The 15,383-nt window shown below is 45.6% G+C and overlaps 1 protein-coding gene across 1 annotated transcript in view; it reads right to left on the bottom strand.

The window, feature by feature from the left end:
• Nucleotides 1–12,156: 12,156 nt before the first annotated feature.
• Nucleotides 12,157–15,383, bottom strand: part of LOC122544093 (serine protease FAM111A-like) — an 11,620-nt gene continuing 8,393 nt past the window's right edge. Inside the window, exon 2 of the mRNA XM_043683118.1 lies at nucleotides 12,157–14,212. Coding sequence (XP_043539053.1) covers nucleotides 13,214–14,212 — 999 coding nt within the window. The 3' untranslated portion in view covers nucleotides 12,157–13,213. The remainder of the gene's footprint in view (nucleotides 14,213–15,383) is intronic.

Raw genomic sequence — 15,383 nt, 5'->3', positions numbered from 1 at the left:
TATGGAGGGAAGGTCTTACGTGGAAAGGCTGAGGGACTTGAGGCTGTTTTCGTTAGAAGAAGGTTGAGAGGTGACTTAATAGAGACAAATAAGATAATCTGAGGGTTAGATAGGGTGGACAGGGAGAGCCTTTTTCCAAATATGGTGAAGGTGAGCATGAGGGGGCATAGCTTTAAATTGAGGGGTGATAGATATAGGACAGATGTCAGAGATAGTTTCTTTACTCAGAGAGTAGTAAGGGTATGGAATGCTTTGCCTGCAACAGTAGTAGACTCGCCAACTTGAAGTACATTTAAGTCGTCATTGGACAAGCATATGGCCGTACATGGAATAGTGTAGGTTAGTTGGGCTTCAGATTGGTATGGCAGGTCGGCACAACATCGAGGGCCGAAGGGCCTGTACTGCGCTGTAATGTTCTGTGTTCTATAAAGATGCCCCAGTCCCCAGAACAACTCCAACGCACAGTGGCAGATGTGTATAGCTCCTCTGACACGGCAGGCTGCCCTTGGAAGCTTCCCCACCCCCAATGACTGGGCTGTTCAACTGTAAGTGCATCGCACAGCATTCAGTGAAAGAACTCTGAAGCATTTACGTCTGGCCATTGATTCTGTAGATTTTTGCGAGTGAGACCAGGTGGATTGGAGAAACGGTTGGCCTTTTCCCAGTGCATCCGCTTCTATCCGAACACTGGGAAAGTGGTGTCGGACGTTTGTAAGTTGCACTTTGAAGTTGAGATAGAGTGTCAATTCAATTTTGTGAAAGTTTTTTTTTTAATTAGTGTTTAGAAAATCACTTGGAAGAGTAAACAAAAGGCATAGATTCCAATGAGGTTGAGAAATCCACGGACTGTGTTGCAAAGGATCCAAAGATTAGAGATAAAGCAGTTTTATGCCCTGATTGCTCAGCAGATTATCTCTACAGAGGTTTCTTGGAAAATACACCATTAGTTTAATGTGGGCTGGAGTTTCATTTAAAGCATATTAAAGGCAGGATTCCTGGCAGTGTGGAGGAACAGAGGGACCTCGCGGTCCATCCCCATAGATCCCTCAAAGTGGCCACTCAAGGTGACAGGGTTTTGATTAGATTACTTACAGTGTGGAAACAGGCCCCTCGGCCCAACAAGTCCACACCAACCCTCCGAAGAGCGACCCTCCGAAGAGCAACCCACCCTGACCCATTCCCCTACATTTACCGCTTCACTTAACACTATGGGCAATTTAGCGTGGCCAATTCACCTAACCTGCACATTTTTGGACTGTGGGAGGAAACCGGAGCACCCGGAGGAAACCCAGGCAGAATGTGGAGTTTGCACACAGACAGTTGCCTGAGGTGGGAATTGAACCCAGGTTTCTGGCGCTATAAGGCAGCAGTGCTAACCACTGTGCCACTATGCCAGGGCTGTGAAGAAGGTGTATGGTGCATTGGCTTTCATTAGCAAGAGGATTGAGTTTAAGAGCCGTGAGGTTTTGCTGTAGCTCTATGAAGCCCTGGTTAGACCACACTTGGAATATTGTGTTCCATTCTGGTCACCTCAATATAAGGGGCATGTGGATGCTTTAAAAAGGATGCAGAGGACATTTGCCAGGATGCTGTCTGGACTGGATGACATGTCTTATGAAGAAAGGTTGAGGAAGCTAAGATTCTTCTCATTGGAGTGAAGAAGGGTGAGGGGTGACTTGATAGAGGTGTCCAAGATGACGAGAGACATAAATAGAGAGAATATTCGGAGACTTTTTAGCATGGCGGGAATAGTTATCACAAGGGGACATAAAGTGATTGGAAGAAGGTTTTGGGGAGATGTCAGACGTCGGTTCTTTACACCGAGAGTGGTAGGTACGGAGAATGCAGGCCAGTGTGATAGTAGGGTCAGATACATTAGGGACATATAAGCAACTCATGGATAGGTACATGGATGATAGTAAAATGAAGGGAATGTAGGTTAATTTGATCTTAGTCGGATAAAAGTTTGGCACAACATCGAGGGCCGAAGGGCCTGTACTGTTCTATGTTCTAATATGTGGGATGTGGCTTCGGTGACTGGCCAGACTTTATTGCCCATCCCTAGTTGCCCCTTAAAGGTGGGGGCGAGCTGCCTTCTTGAACCACTGTAGTCCATTCACTGTGAGTTGGCCCACAATACCCTTAGAGAGAAAATTCTAGAATATTGATCCAGTGCCAGTGAAGGAACGGTGACATATTTCCAAATCGGGATGCTGAGTGGCATGGAGGGGAGGTTGAAGGTGGTGGTGTTCCGGTGTACCTACTGCCCTTCCCTTCAGATGGAAGTGGTCATGGGTTTGGAAGGTGCTGTCTGAGGATCATTGGTGAATTTAAGTGGGTTTAAAGGAATGCCAAGTAAAGCCTTTAAGGTGACATCAGATGGTGTTTCTAGCCCTTCATTGTTGGAAGAAATGTGTCTTTGAAAGGTTGATGGGAACCTCAAACTAACGGCAGTGGAACAATCCTCTCTGGGCTTACAAACAAAGATGGTGAGTAAGGATATTGTGGGAGACAGGTCAAGTTCCCCAATATCAGCATTTCTCTCTGCTTCACAAACCTGGGAAGACTGAACTGTTGCAACTTTCCAGAGACTGGGATCCAACATGATTGTGATGCAGATTGCAGCTCTCCCATCAGTCTACGCCCATCAGCATTATGATTGTGTCAACAGGAAGCTAATGCACTGAGAACATCTCACACTCAGTCCTATACATCTGTATGTCTTTAAAACGCAGCACAGAAACAGATCCTTCAGTCCAACTCATCCGTGCTGACCAGATGTGACTAGACAAGGGGGCATAGCTTTAAATTAAGGGGGGGTAGGTATAGGACAGATGTTAGGGGTAGGTTCTTTACTCAGCGAGTCGTGAGTTCATGGAATGCCCTGCCAGTAGCAGTGGTGGACTCTCCCTCATTTTGGGCTTTAAGCGGGCATTGGATAGGCATATGGAGGAAAGTGGGCTAGTGTAGGTTAGGTGGGCTTGGATCGGCGCAACATCGAGGGCCGAAGGGCCTGTACTGCGCTGTATTCTTCTATGTTCTATGTTCTATAGATTAATCTAGTCCCATTTGCCAGCATTTACTCCATATCTCTCTAAACCCTTCCTATTCATATACCCATCCAAATGCCTTTGAAATGCTGTATTTGTACCAGCCTCCACCCACTTCCTCTGGCAACTCATTCTGTACACGCACTAACCTCCCTATTTAAAAGTTATACCTTAGGTCCTTTTTATATCTTTCCCCTCTCACCTTAAGCCTGTGCCTTCTAGTTCTCGACTCCCCTCCCCCAGGGAAAGACTTTGTTTACCTTCTGCATGGCCCTCATAATTTTGTAAACCTCCATAAGGCCACTCCTCAGCCTCCGACACTCCAGGGAAAACAGCCCCAGCCTGTTCAGCCTCTCCCTGTAACTCAGACCCTCTAACCCTGGCAACATCCTTATACAGAGGGACCTCAATTATCCAAACGAGATGGGTGGGCAGTATTTTGTTCGGATAACTAGATTATTTGGATGACTGGTTCAATGCCTCTCCTCAGGGACTCCAAAAGTTTTTTGAAGTGTCTTTTTTTCCCTCGCTCTGCCCGCCTTGCTCCCTCTCCCTGTCTCAGGCTTTGTTTCTGAGCAGACACACACTTATACGTGTAAGGGCCGTGCAGCATTGCTGAGGCCTTTCCCCACTGCTGCTCCACTTCAGTGACGTAGCGAGTGCTTACTGAGACCGCTACCCGTTCAGGGAAGTAGGCTGCAGCACAGTGGGTGCCCCCCGCTTTCCCCCACCCAATGCTCCAGCCAGCGGATAGAGTGAAACGGCCAGAAGCCTCTGATCACTTCTCCCCAATGGCACTCTGTATCAGAATGAAGTAGTGGAATGGAGATGGCAGCCAGGCTGGACACCAACAGCAAGACTGCTGCTGTCTTTGGGGGAGGTCAGTCTCAAAAAGGCGCGCGCATACACACACACACACACCTTCCTACTGCAATGTTTCGACAAGTTCCCACTCTGCCCTGTACAGGGCAATGTTGGAGAAATTATTTGGGGAGGGAGAGTTTAGGGTATGCCCCTGTGTAGAACTCAGGGTTTGAAGATGCCGGTGTTGGACTGGGGTGTACAAAGTTAAAAATCACACAACACCGACACTCCTATACACAGACGTGCACACAGACACTCACACATGCACCCTCTCACAGACTTAGACCCCTTTATACATATACACATGCATATACGCTCTCAGGCACTCTCAACCCCCCCACCCCAGACAAGTGCATGCACATTCGCACACACACACACAAAAACCTACATACACATGTACGTTTGTGGGGTGAATTTGTACTTGCAGAGTTGCATTGTACTTTGCTGAAAAGCTGCATGAATCCATGTAAGACTCTGTTAACTCATTTTTTTAGATTAGAATCCATCTAAACATTATGGCACAGACAGGGAACACCGGGGGCTAACACCTTCAACATATCGTCTGGGCTGATACCAATTGTTAACCTGAGAATGTAACTTTTAAATAAAAGGTTTTGTGATCTGCATATGAAAAAAGTGAACCTAACATGGTCATTGTAACAGATGAGAGACTTAACAATCAAATTATTTTTCAATGCACAATTTCAGTTACATCACACTGTAAACCTTTGCTATAAATTCTGTATCTTACAATTGTGTCCTCCACAACCACCTGATGAAGGAGCGGCGCTCTGAAAGCTAGTGCTTCCAAATAAACCTGTTGGACTATAGCCTGGTGTGTGATTTTTTTTTTCCTTAGAGCTCCAGGGAAAGTTGGGGGAGGAGGAGGGATATCCTAAAACCTAGAAGGCCTCCAGTGCTTGCTGTGACCTCCTGGTTAGACAGAGCCTCTGAGTTTATCTTCATTAAAACAAGCACGTTTGAAAATCTCTGGGACACCCAGACCAACCAACCCAACCACCCCGTGGTTCAACATTTCAACTCCCCCTCCCACTCCACCAAGGACATGCAGGTCCTTAGACTCCTCCATCGCCAGACCATGGAAACACGATGGCTGGAGGAAGAACACCTCATCTTCCGCCTAGGAACCCTCCAACCACAAGGGATGAACTCAGATTTCTCCAGCTTCCTCATTTCCCCTCCCCCCCCCACCTTGTCTCTGTCCCAACCCTCGAACTCAGCACCATCTTCCTAACCTTCAATCTTCTTCCTGATCTCTTCACCTCCACCCCCACTCCGGCCTATCACCCTCACCTTATCACCCTCACCTTAACCTCCTTCCACCTATCGCATTTCCAACGCCCCTCCCCCAAGTCCCTCCTCCCTACCTTTTATCTTAGCCTGCTTGGCACACTCTCCTCATTCCTGAAGAAGGGCTCATGCCCAGAACGTCGATTCTCCTGCTCCTTGGATGCTGCCTGACCGGCTGCGCTTTTCCAGCAACACCTTTTCAGCTCTGATCTCCAGCATCTGCAGTCCTCACTTTCTCCACGTTCGAAAACCCGCCTCCTTTCAGCTCTGGAGAGTTCAAAAGCGCTGTCAAGCACGTGAAAAGTGCAAACCAAGTGAGGGATTTCCAGCCTCTGGTGTTTTACTTTCCATTTGTTTGCTGCTCAGCAGCTGTGTCGGGATGGTGTGAATCAGATGGAGATTTGTATAAAACCCATCTTCCTATTTCCTCAGAGAAAGCTGCCCGCTTTCACATCTACCAGTTGCAAAGTTAGGGGACTGCTGCAAAGCTGCTCAGTACATATATGTATGTGACCCAGAAATTTGCTTAATTTTTATTAATTTATGAAAAACTCTGAGAAAGAAAGATAATAGCTAACTTTTAGTGTTCCTGTGAGCACAGGACTGTTAATTTCAAAAGCTCAGATGTGAAGCCTTTGCCATGGGCTGGTGTGCTCTTTATTTGAGAACACCCAGTGCTCTGGGTCTTTCCAGATTGGCATTCTGTCTGTCTTAATTTGGAGAGAGAGGGTAGGAGGTCCGTCGTTTAGAGATGGTGCCTGGGCTCCCATCGATGACCAGCACTTTTTGTCATTTATAGAAATGATTTGGATGCGAGCATAAAGGATGATGTTAGTAAATTTGTAGATGACACCAAAATTTGAGGTGTAGTTGACAGCGAAGAAGGTTACCTCAGATTACAACAGGATCTGGACCAGATGGGCCAATGGGCTGAGAAGCGGCAGATGGAGTTTAATTCAGATAAATGCGAGGTGCTGCATTTCGGGAAAGCAAATCACAGCAGGACTTAGACACTTAATGGTAAGGTCCTAGGGAGTGTTGCTGAACAAAGAGACCTTGGAGTGCAGGTTCATAGCTCCTTGAAAGTAGAGTCGCAGGTAGATAGGATAGTGAAGGAGGCGTTTGGTATGCTTTCCTTTATTGGTCATGAGTATTGAGTACAGGAGTTGGGAGGTCATGTTGCGGCTGTACAGGACATTGGTTAGGCCACTGTTGGAATATTGCATGCAATTCTGGTCTCCTTCCTATTGGAAAGATGTGAAACTTGGAAGGCTTCAGAAATATTTACAAGGATGTTGCCAGGGTTGGAGGATTTGAGCTATAGGGAGAGGTTGAATCGGCTGGGGCTATTTTCCCTGGAGCGTCGGAGGCTAAGGGGTGACCTTACAGAAGTTTATAAAATTATGAGGGGCATAGGTCAGATAAATAGACAAAGTCTTTTCCCTGGGGTCGGGGAGTTCAGAACTGGAGGGCATAGGTTTAGGGTGAGAGGGGAAAGATATAAAGAAGACCTAAGGGGCAACTTTTTCATGCAGAGGGTGGTACGTGTATGGAATGAGCTGCCAGAGGATGTGGTGGAGGCTGGTACAATTGCAACATTTAAGAGGCATTTGGATGGGTATATGAATAGGAAGGGTTTGGAGGGATATGGGCCGGGTGCTGGCAGGTGAGACTAGATTGGGTTGGGATATCTTGGTCGGCATGGATGGGTTGAACCGGAGGGTCTATTTCTATGCTGTACATCTCTATGACTCGATGACTGTTTTCGGCAGCATTTCAGTCAGCCGGGTGCACTTTTAGTCATTGTAAAGAAAAGACATGATTGTCGCACCAGTGTTGGTAACACCTTTTTGATGTAATGTTTTTAGGGGACCTCGAGATCTTTGGATAATCCGAAATTCAAATAATTGATATCTGAATAATCGAGGTTCCTCTGTAAATCATTTCTGAACCCCTTCAAGTTGCACTACATCCTTCCTATAGCAGGGAGACCAGAACTGAACGCAGTATTCCAAAAATAGTCTCGCCAATGTACTGTACAGGTGTAACATGACCTCCCAACTCCTACACTCAATGCACTGACCAATAAAGACAAAACGCCTTCTTCACTATCCTATCTACCTGCGACTCCACTTTCAACAATCTATGAACCTCCACTCCAAGTTCTCTTTGTTCAGCAATATTCCCCAGGACCTTACCATTATATAAGCCCTGGCTTGATTTGCCTTTCTAAAATGCAGCACCTCACATGTATCTAAAATAAACTCCATCTGCCACTCCTTGGCCGACTGGCCCATCTGATCAAAGTCCCGTTGTAATCTGAGGTAACCCTCTTCGCTGTCCACTACACCTCCAATTTTGGTGTCATTTGCAAACTTGCTAATTATACCTCCTATGTTCATATCCAAATAATTTAGATAAATGACGAAAAGCAGTGGACCCAGCACCGATCCTTGTGGCACCGCATTGGTCACGGGCCTCCAGTCTGAAAAACAACCCTCCACCATCATCCTCTGTCTTCCACCTTTGAGCCAGTTCTGTATCAAAATGTCTAGTTCTCCCTCTATTCCATGAGATCTAACCTTGCTAACCAGCCTCCCACGGGGAACCTTATTGAATGCCTTACTGAAGTGCACATAGATCACATCCACCGCTCTGCCTTCATCAGTCCTCTTGGTTACTTCTTCAACAAAATTGAAGTTTGTGAGACATGATTTCCCACACACAAAGCCATGTTGACTATCCCTATCCTTGCCTTTCCAAATACATGCAAATCCTGTCCCTCACTATCCCATCCAACAACTTGCTTACCAATGATGTCAGGCTCACCGTTCAATAGTTCCATGGCTTTCCCTTAACATTTTTCTTAAACAGTGGCACCACGTTTGCCACCCTCCAGCCTTCCGGCACCTCACCTGTGACTATCGATGATACAAGTATCTCAGCAATCACTTCTCTAGCTTCCCACAGAATTCTAGGGTACTCCTGATCAGGTCCTGGGGATTTATCCAGCTTTATGCATCTTAAGAGGTCCAGGCACCTCCTTCTCTCTAAGATGAACATTTTTTTTTCAAAATGTTGCTATTCATTTCCATAAGTTCTGTCTTCCATGTCCTTCTCCACAGTAAACACTGATGCAAAATACTCGTTTAGTAACTTCCCCCATCTCCTGCGGCGATGACACACACAGGCTGCCTTGCTGATCTTTTAAGGGGCCTTATTCCCTGCAGGAATACAGGAACCTGGTCAGTGTCTTCTGTTACCCTGATTCCATCAGACAGATAAACTGGGGACCTTGCTGACTTTGAGGAAATCATTACTTTTGGTGGTGAATGGGGTTTGTGAAGGAACTCACTTTCCCAAGCCAGCCTTAAAAGTCCTCATGAAGAGCTGGCCAAGAAAACATGCCTGTCAGTGCAAATTTATTTCAATCCGGCTCTGTACCCCACATTCCTGATGAAGGGCTCCAGCACGAAACCTCGATTCTCCTGCTGCTCGGATGCTGCCTGATGTGCTGTGCTTTTCCAGCCCCACACTTTTCAACTCTGTTCCCTGAGCCCCAATTAAACAAATGTAAGATCATAAGATATAGGGATGGAAGGGCTGCATTTTGGGAAAGGCAAATCCGGGCAGGACTTATACACTTAATGGTAATGTCCTGGGGAATGTTGCTGGACAAAGAGACCTTGGAGTGCAGGTTCATAGGTTAGGATATCCTTGAAGGTGGATAAGTTAGTGAAGAAGGCGTTTGGTATGCTTTCCTTTATTGGTCAGAGTATTGAGTACAGGAGTTGGGAGGTCATGTTGCGGCTGTATAGGACATTGGTTAGGCCACTTTTGGAATATTGCGTGCAATTCTGGTCTCCTTCCTATCGGAAAGATGTTGTGAAACTTGAAAGGGTTCAGAAAAGATTTACAAGGATATTGCCAGGGTTGGAGGATTTGAGCTATAAGGAGAGGCTGAACAGGCTGGGGCTGTTTTCCCTGGAGCATCGGAGACTGAGGGGTGACCTTATAGAGGTTTATAAAATCATGAGGGGCATGGATAGGATAAATAGACAAAGTCTTTTCCCTGGGGTGAGGGAATTCAGAACTTTTAAAGGGTTTAGGGTGAGAGGGGAAAGATATAAAAGGGACCTAAGGGGCAACTTGTTCACGCAGAGGGTAGTACGTGTATGGAATGAGCTGCCAGAGGAAGTGGTGGAGGCTGGTACAATTACAACATTCCAAAAGCATCTGGATGGGAATGTGAATAGGAAGGGTTTGGAGGGATACGAGCCAGGTACTGGCAAATGGGGTAAGATTAGTTTAGGATATGGGGTCGGCATGGCCAAGTTGGACTGAAGGGTCTGTTTCTATGCTGTACATCTCTCTGGCTGTCAGTAGGCCATTCAGTCCCTTGAGTCTCCTCTGCTATTCACTGAGATCATGACTGATCTGATCATCCTCATCTCCACTTTTCTGCCTATTCCCCATAACCCACATTCGCCTACAGTTAAAAAATCAATTTTAGCCCTGAATATAATCCATGGCCCAGCCTCAACAGCCCTCTGTCTGAAAGAATCCCACAGATTCATAGACTCTCGGAGAGAAGAAATTCCTAAGGTGTGACCCCTTACTGTGAGTTTGATGCCCTTCGCACCTCGACCCTCCCACAGAGAGAAACGAGCAGTCAGTATCGACCCTGTCAAGGCCCCGAGACCATCCCCTGATCATTCCTCTGAACTCTGACCTGCTCAACCTCTTCCGATAAGACAGGCCCTTCGAACCCGAGAGCAGCCAAGTGATATCTCTCTGGACTGCCCCCAGTGTCAGCTTAACACCCCTTCGATCAGGGGCCCAGAACTGTTCACAGCTGTCTGACCTGTACCTTGTATCGGTAGAAGAAGACCTCTTTATTCTGACCCCCTTTTCCCTTTGAATTAAGTTGCCTTCCCTGTTCGACGTTAACTTCTTGTGAATTAATGCACGATGCCTCCCAGATCCTTCGATGTTGCAAGAATCAAACTGTTTTATTTTAATTAAAACTTAATGGTAGAGGAACCGAACCACATCTGGAACACAGCAGCTCACACTTGCCTCATGAAAAGAATGTAAAAGTGAGGCTATCTCCATAATATACTTTGGGAGGTCTGGTCTGGTCCATAACACGTGGGGTATTTAATGAGCATAGGATAAGGGGTTTTGTTGGAATGGGACGAAATGCTGGTTAGGTCACAGTTACATACTGTGTGCAGTGCTGGTCACACAGTGATTGCTCGAGAGAAGACGCAGAGGAGATTTCATTGGAAGCTGCCTGGGCTGGAGGGTCTGCGATTTTTTTTTCCTTTGAGCAGTCGAGGTTGGGATGAGATTTGATAGAAGGCTATAGGATTATGGGAGACAGAGATAGGTGGACAGGGAAACACTTGCTTCCCAAACCAAAGTGCAGTAGTCCCCCGTACCCACTGGGAATAGGTTCCCAGACCTACCGCGGGTAAGTGCAAACCCTTTCATTTCAACGGGAAATTTACCTTCCCAGCAGCCCCCTGGCTCCGGAAGGTCCCCTGTAACATGTTCAGTCCGCGGTAAACCACGTGTACCTGAAACCACGGGAAGCAATTCCATGGGTACGCCAGTCGCTCTGTATTCAGTAAGCGGGGCAATAGATTTCAGATAATTGGTTCCAAGGCAGAGAGCTCAGGAGAAGCTTTCTTTTTCACTCAGAGGGTTGTGGAAGTCTGCAACTCACTGCGTGAAAGGGTGTTTGGGTCAGAAGCTCTCATTGTAACGGAGAAGGGTTTAGCTGGTTCATGTGCATCTCCGTAGCCTCCAGGGCAATGGGCAAGAACTGGGAAATAGCATGTGTTGACTGGCGCAGGTATGCTGTAAATATGTATTATTCTATTGGAATAATCCGGGTAAGGCAGCAGAGGGGCTAAATTACTGGATTAATCCAGTGTGATGTATATTAGGGTTAAATTACTGGACTAATAATCCAGGGTACTAGTAAAAATGAGGCTGCAGCATTATAGGGGTCCGTTGCTGCATTAATAATCCAGGGTACAGTAATGAGAAGTTACTTTACTAGACTAGTAAATGAGGCTGCAGTATTATAAGGGTTTCTTATTTCATTAATAATCCAGGGTACAGTAGTATAGGGGTTATGTTGCTGACCCAATAATCCATGGGTCTGTGGTGTAGTAATTATGTTTATATTCTGTGCAGAGTGTATATATGTGCAATTGGAACAGTGAGTGGTCAGATCGCACTGAAACTGACTACAAGATATTTCGGGTTTGTTTGCTGAAGCACTTATTGAACAAACATGCAATGAATTATTAACGTTTGAATGAATTACATGAAATGAAACAATAAACAGTCTCTCGCTCTCAATTCTTGTGTTAATGTGACGTTTTTATTTGCCATGACCAGTAGCAACAGATCACAGAGCATGGCTGATACATACAGAATAACCAAGTGGAGCAGGAAAATGAGCTGCTTGACTTTCAATCTCTTCCAATTCTTCAGTTACCATATTGTCTCTTGAAACTCAATCTACCTCAAAACTGTGACAAAGGAACAATTCTAATCCTCCAGTAAATTACAGAATTGGATTGTTTAATTTTTTCCCTTTATCCGTGGGTTTCCACCAGATGCTCCCGATTTCTCCCACAGTCCAGGGATGTGCAGGTTAGATGGATTGGCCATGCTAAATTGTCCCATAGTGCCCAGGGATGTACAGGTCAGCGTGGATTGGCCGTGCTAAATTGTCCCATATTGCCCAGGGATATGCAGGCTAGGTGGATTCGCTATGGTAAATATGGGGTTGCAGAGATTGGAGGGAGGGGTGGGTCTGGGAAGGATGCTCTTCAGAGGGTCAGTGAAGACTCAATGGGCCAAATGGCCTTTTTCTGCATTATAGCAATTCTGAGATTCTAACTTCGGGGGGGGGGGGGGAGGGGGGGGAGGAGTGGTGAGTGGTGAACTGCTTCCTTGAACCACTGCAATGTGGTATATCACGTACCTACACTGCACAGTGCCGTTCTGACAGATGTTCCACGATTTTGACCCAGAAGGACCAGATTTTCTTTCACACATCAGAATGGTGAGAGGCTTGGAGGGGGCAACTTGCAGGGGATGGTGCTCCCATGTATGTGCAGCCCCATCTCTTCCAGAGGGTCGTTTTGGGTTGGAGTGAATTGCTCTGGTGGGTCTTACAGATAGTACGTCCTATGTAAAACCCCACAGACAGGCCAGTAAACTCAGGCACGTAGACCCTCAATCCCACACTTACTGATTTCTTCCCTCTGCCTTTTCTGTAAAGGGGGCATGGGTGTCGAACCGATGAGGACAACGGCAGCGTCTGAATTCTGTTTATAAATCTGGAAGTTATCCCTGCGATGGTGACCGATTACCAATTGCTGTGAAGCCCCATCTGGTTCATTAGGGTCCTTCAGGGAAGGAATTCTACCCTCCCTACAGGGTCTGGCCTACAGGCGACTCCAGACCACTGCAATGTAACCCTATATTGACTGTCTTCTGAAATGCAACCCCCCCTCCCCCCTGCCTTTTGCAAGCCAATCTGTCAAAGTATTGATACGGATGGGCAACCAATTCTGGCCATACCAGACATCTCATAAAGAAGAAAGTGTATTTTTAGAGCTGAGGTAAGGATATTGTAAACTTAGTTGGGTTTTTTTTTCGGACAGGATTCCAATAGATAGTTTAAAAAGATTGATCAGAGCAAGCAGTTTCCATTTCCACATTTATGTACATCTGTACCTGATCGTTCAGAATGACATCTCTGGCCCGTCTTTTATCCTTTACAATTCCTGATCTCTTCAACTGTGAGGAGTGTGACTGTTCATTTGTCCCAGCAGTTAACCCAAATCAGTGGTTGTTCAATGGCTGACAGCTATTCAATTCTACCAGTGTTCTAAGTTTAAAGCATTCAAAGAGCAATTAGATTTGCATATTCTTCCTACTATTCAACTTTGCGCATGTTGTTACATTTGCAAGTTTTGTTGCGATTTTATATCACTAATAATCGCAGAAATGTTTACTCCCCGTGCAATATAGTACTTGGGCATTTCTCCATCATCATTAAGGATGTTTCCCGAATGGTGCATTGCAATTAATTGTCCCTGCTCATTAAATATGGGGGAACCAGATGATCCCTCTGCCATTGATGCCAAATAATTGATTTGATTATTGCTTTCCCCTGAATAGATTGTAGTTAGATTTCCCATTTGATGGTTATAGTTTAAATTAGGATTTCTTATTTCTGAAGCAGAGGTAAACTGAATATTGATATTTTGACCATCATATGATACTGAATAAGAGAATGATTGAGAATTTGTAAATCCTTCATGGGATGTTAATTCAAGATAGTTCATTTTGCTATAAACATTAAAGGGAACTCTTAATAAAGGCTGAGGATTAATTTGATTGCATTCCGGGGGGATTACAGGGCATATCTCATAACCTTTGTCTGTAATATCAGAATAACCGACAATACAGACTTGTCCAGGTTTAGATATGGCGTTATCTGATTTTGTTAGGTCTTTTGGTACTTGTGATCCATCCCAGTCTACTTCAAACAAAGCATAGTCTAAAGACTTTGAAGAATACAGTATATTCTTAAATCTAAAACAATTTATGTAACTATTATTTGTAAAGTTTTCAAAGGTAACATATAATTGATTCAGTGACTGATTATGAACAACGTGACAGCAGGTAAGTAATAGCCCATGATGAAATACGAAACAAGTACCTAAGAAAATATATCTATTATACTGGTAGTTGTAATAAAATATACGTCCCACAGACTTTCTGATGTCTTCAACAATATACGTTGGGTAACTGCTTCTTTTTGTAATGCTTTTCATCGTCGATGGTAAATAACGAGTTTGGAATTCTCCATTATTATAATATATATACGATTTAATAGATATTTGTTGACAGATGTTTTTCTTTAGATCATAAAATATTTGGTGACGCCACACCTATAAGAAATGAGAAGGTGCATACTATATTTAAAAATGAGCATTCTAAGGTTCTCATTAAGGAACAGCATTGATCCTAATCCTACCATTGATTTTCACTGCTCCAACATGGAGGTGAAACCCTCTCTTAACTAAACCAATCATACAGGAAAGCCTGCCTCACTTTGTAATCTGATAAAATATGAGTGACAGAGGAATCCAGTATTCAAAAAAAATAACATCAATTTATTTTCCGACTTTAAAAGTGAACATGAAACAAAAGCTCTTCGCAATTCTAAGCCCCCCCTTCTCTTAACTGCTTATTCTCTGCCTCCAACACTGTAACAATATGCTGTTCCAATAACACACTTATTAAAGTCACATCAAATTAATTGCAAAAAAAGCTTCCAGCTACAGATTTCTCTGGGTCGTCATCTTTCCTTTTACAGTGGGTATGAAAAGGCCCCTTTGATAGAAAGCATTTTCTATTTCATTTGAGAGCAAGATATGAGATGCACGTACGACAGAAGGTCACATAGACAGGGAGGAGTGCAGGGGCTGGAGGGCGTTACAGAGTTAGGGAAGGATGTAGGGGCTGGAGGGGATTACAGAGATAGGGACGTGTCTAGGGGCTGGAGGGGGTTACAGAGGGAAGGGAGCGGTGTAGGGGCTGGAGGGGGTTACAGAGATAGGGACGTGTCTAGGGGCTGGAGGGGGTTACAGAGGGAAGGGAGCGGTGTAGGGGCTGGAGGGGGTTACAGAGATAGGGACGTGTCTAGGGGCTGGAGGGGGTTACAGAGGGAAGGGAGCGGTGTAGGGGCTGGAGGGGGTTACAGAGATAGGGACGTGTCTAGGGGCTGGAGGGGGTTACAGAGGGAAGGGAGCGGTGTAGGGGCTGGAGGGGGTTACAGAGATAGGGACGTGTCTAGGGGCTGGAGGGGGTTACAGAGGGAAGGGAGCGGTGTAGGGGCTGGAGGGGGTTACAGAGATAGGGACGTGTCTAGGGGCTGGAGGGGGTTACAGAGATAGGGAGGGGTGTAGGGGCTGGAGGGGGTTGCAGAGAAAGGGAGGGGGTGTAGGGGCTGGAGGAGGTTACAGAGATAGGGAGGGGTGTAGAAGCCTTGGGGGGTTGCAGTGATAGGGAAGGGTGTAGGAGCTGTAGGAGGTTACAGGGATAGGGAGGGGGATAGGG

This window comes from Chiloscyllium plagiosum, chromosome 46 (genome assembly GCF_004010195.1).
Source record: "Chiloscyllium plagiosum isolate BGI_BamShark_2017 chromosome 46, ASM401019v2, whole genome shotgun sequence".
Classification (NCBI taxonomy): domain Eukaryota; kingdom Metazoa; phylum Chordata; class Chondrichthyes; order Orectolobiformes; family Hemiscylliidae; genus Chiloscyllium; species Chiloscyllium plagiosum.
The sequence above is the reverse complement of the archived record's forward strand: the minus strand, read 5'-3'. Positions and strand labels throughout refer to the sequence as shown.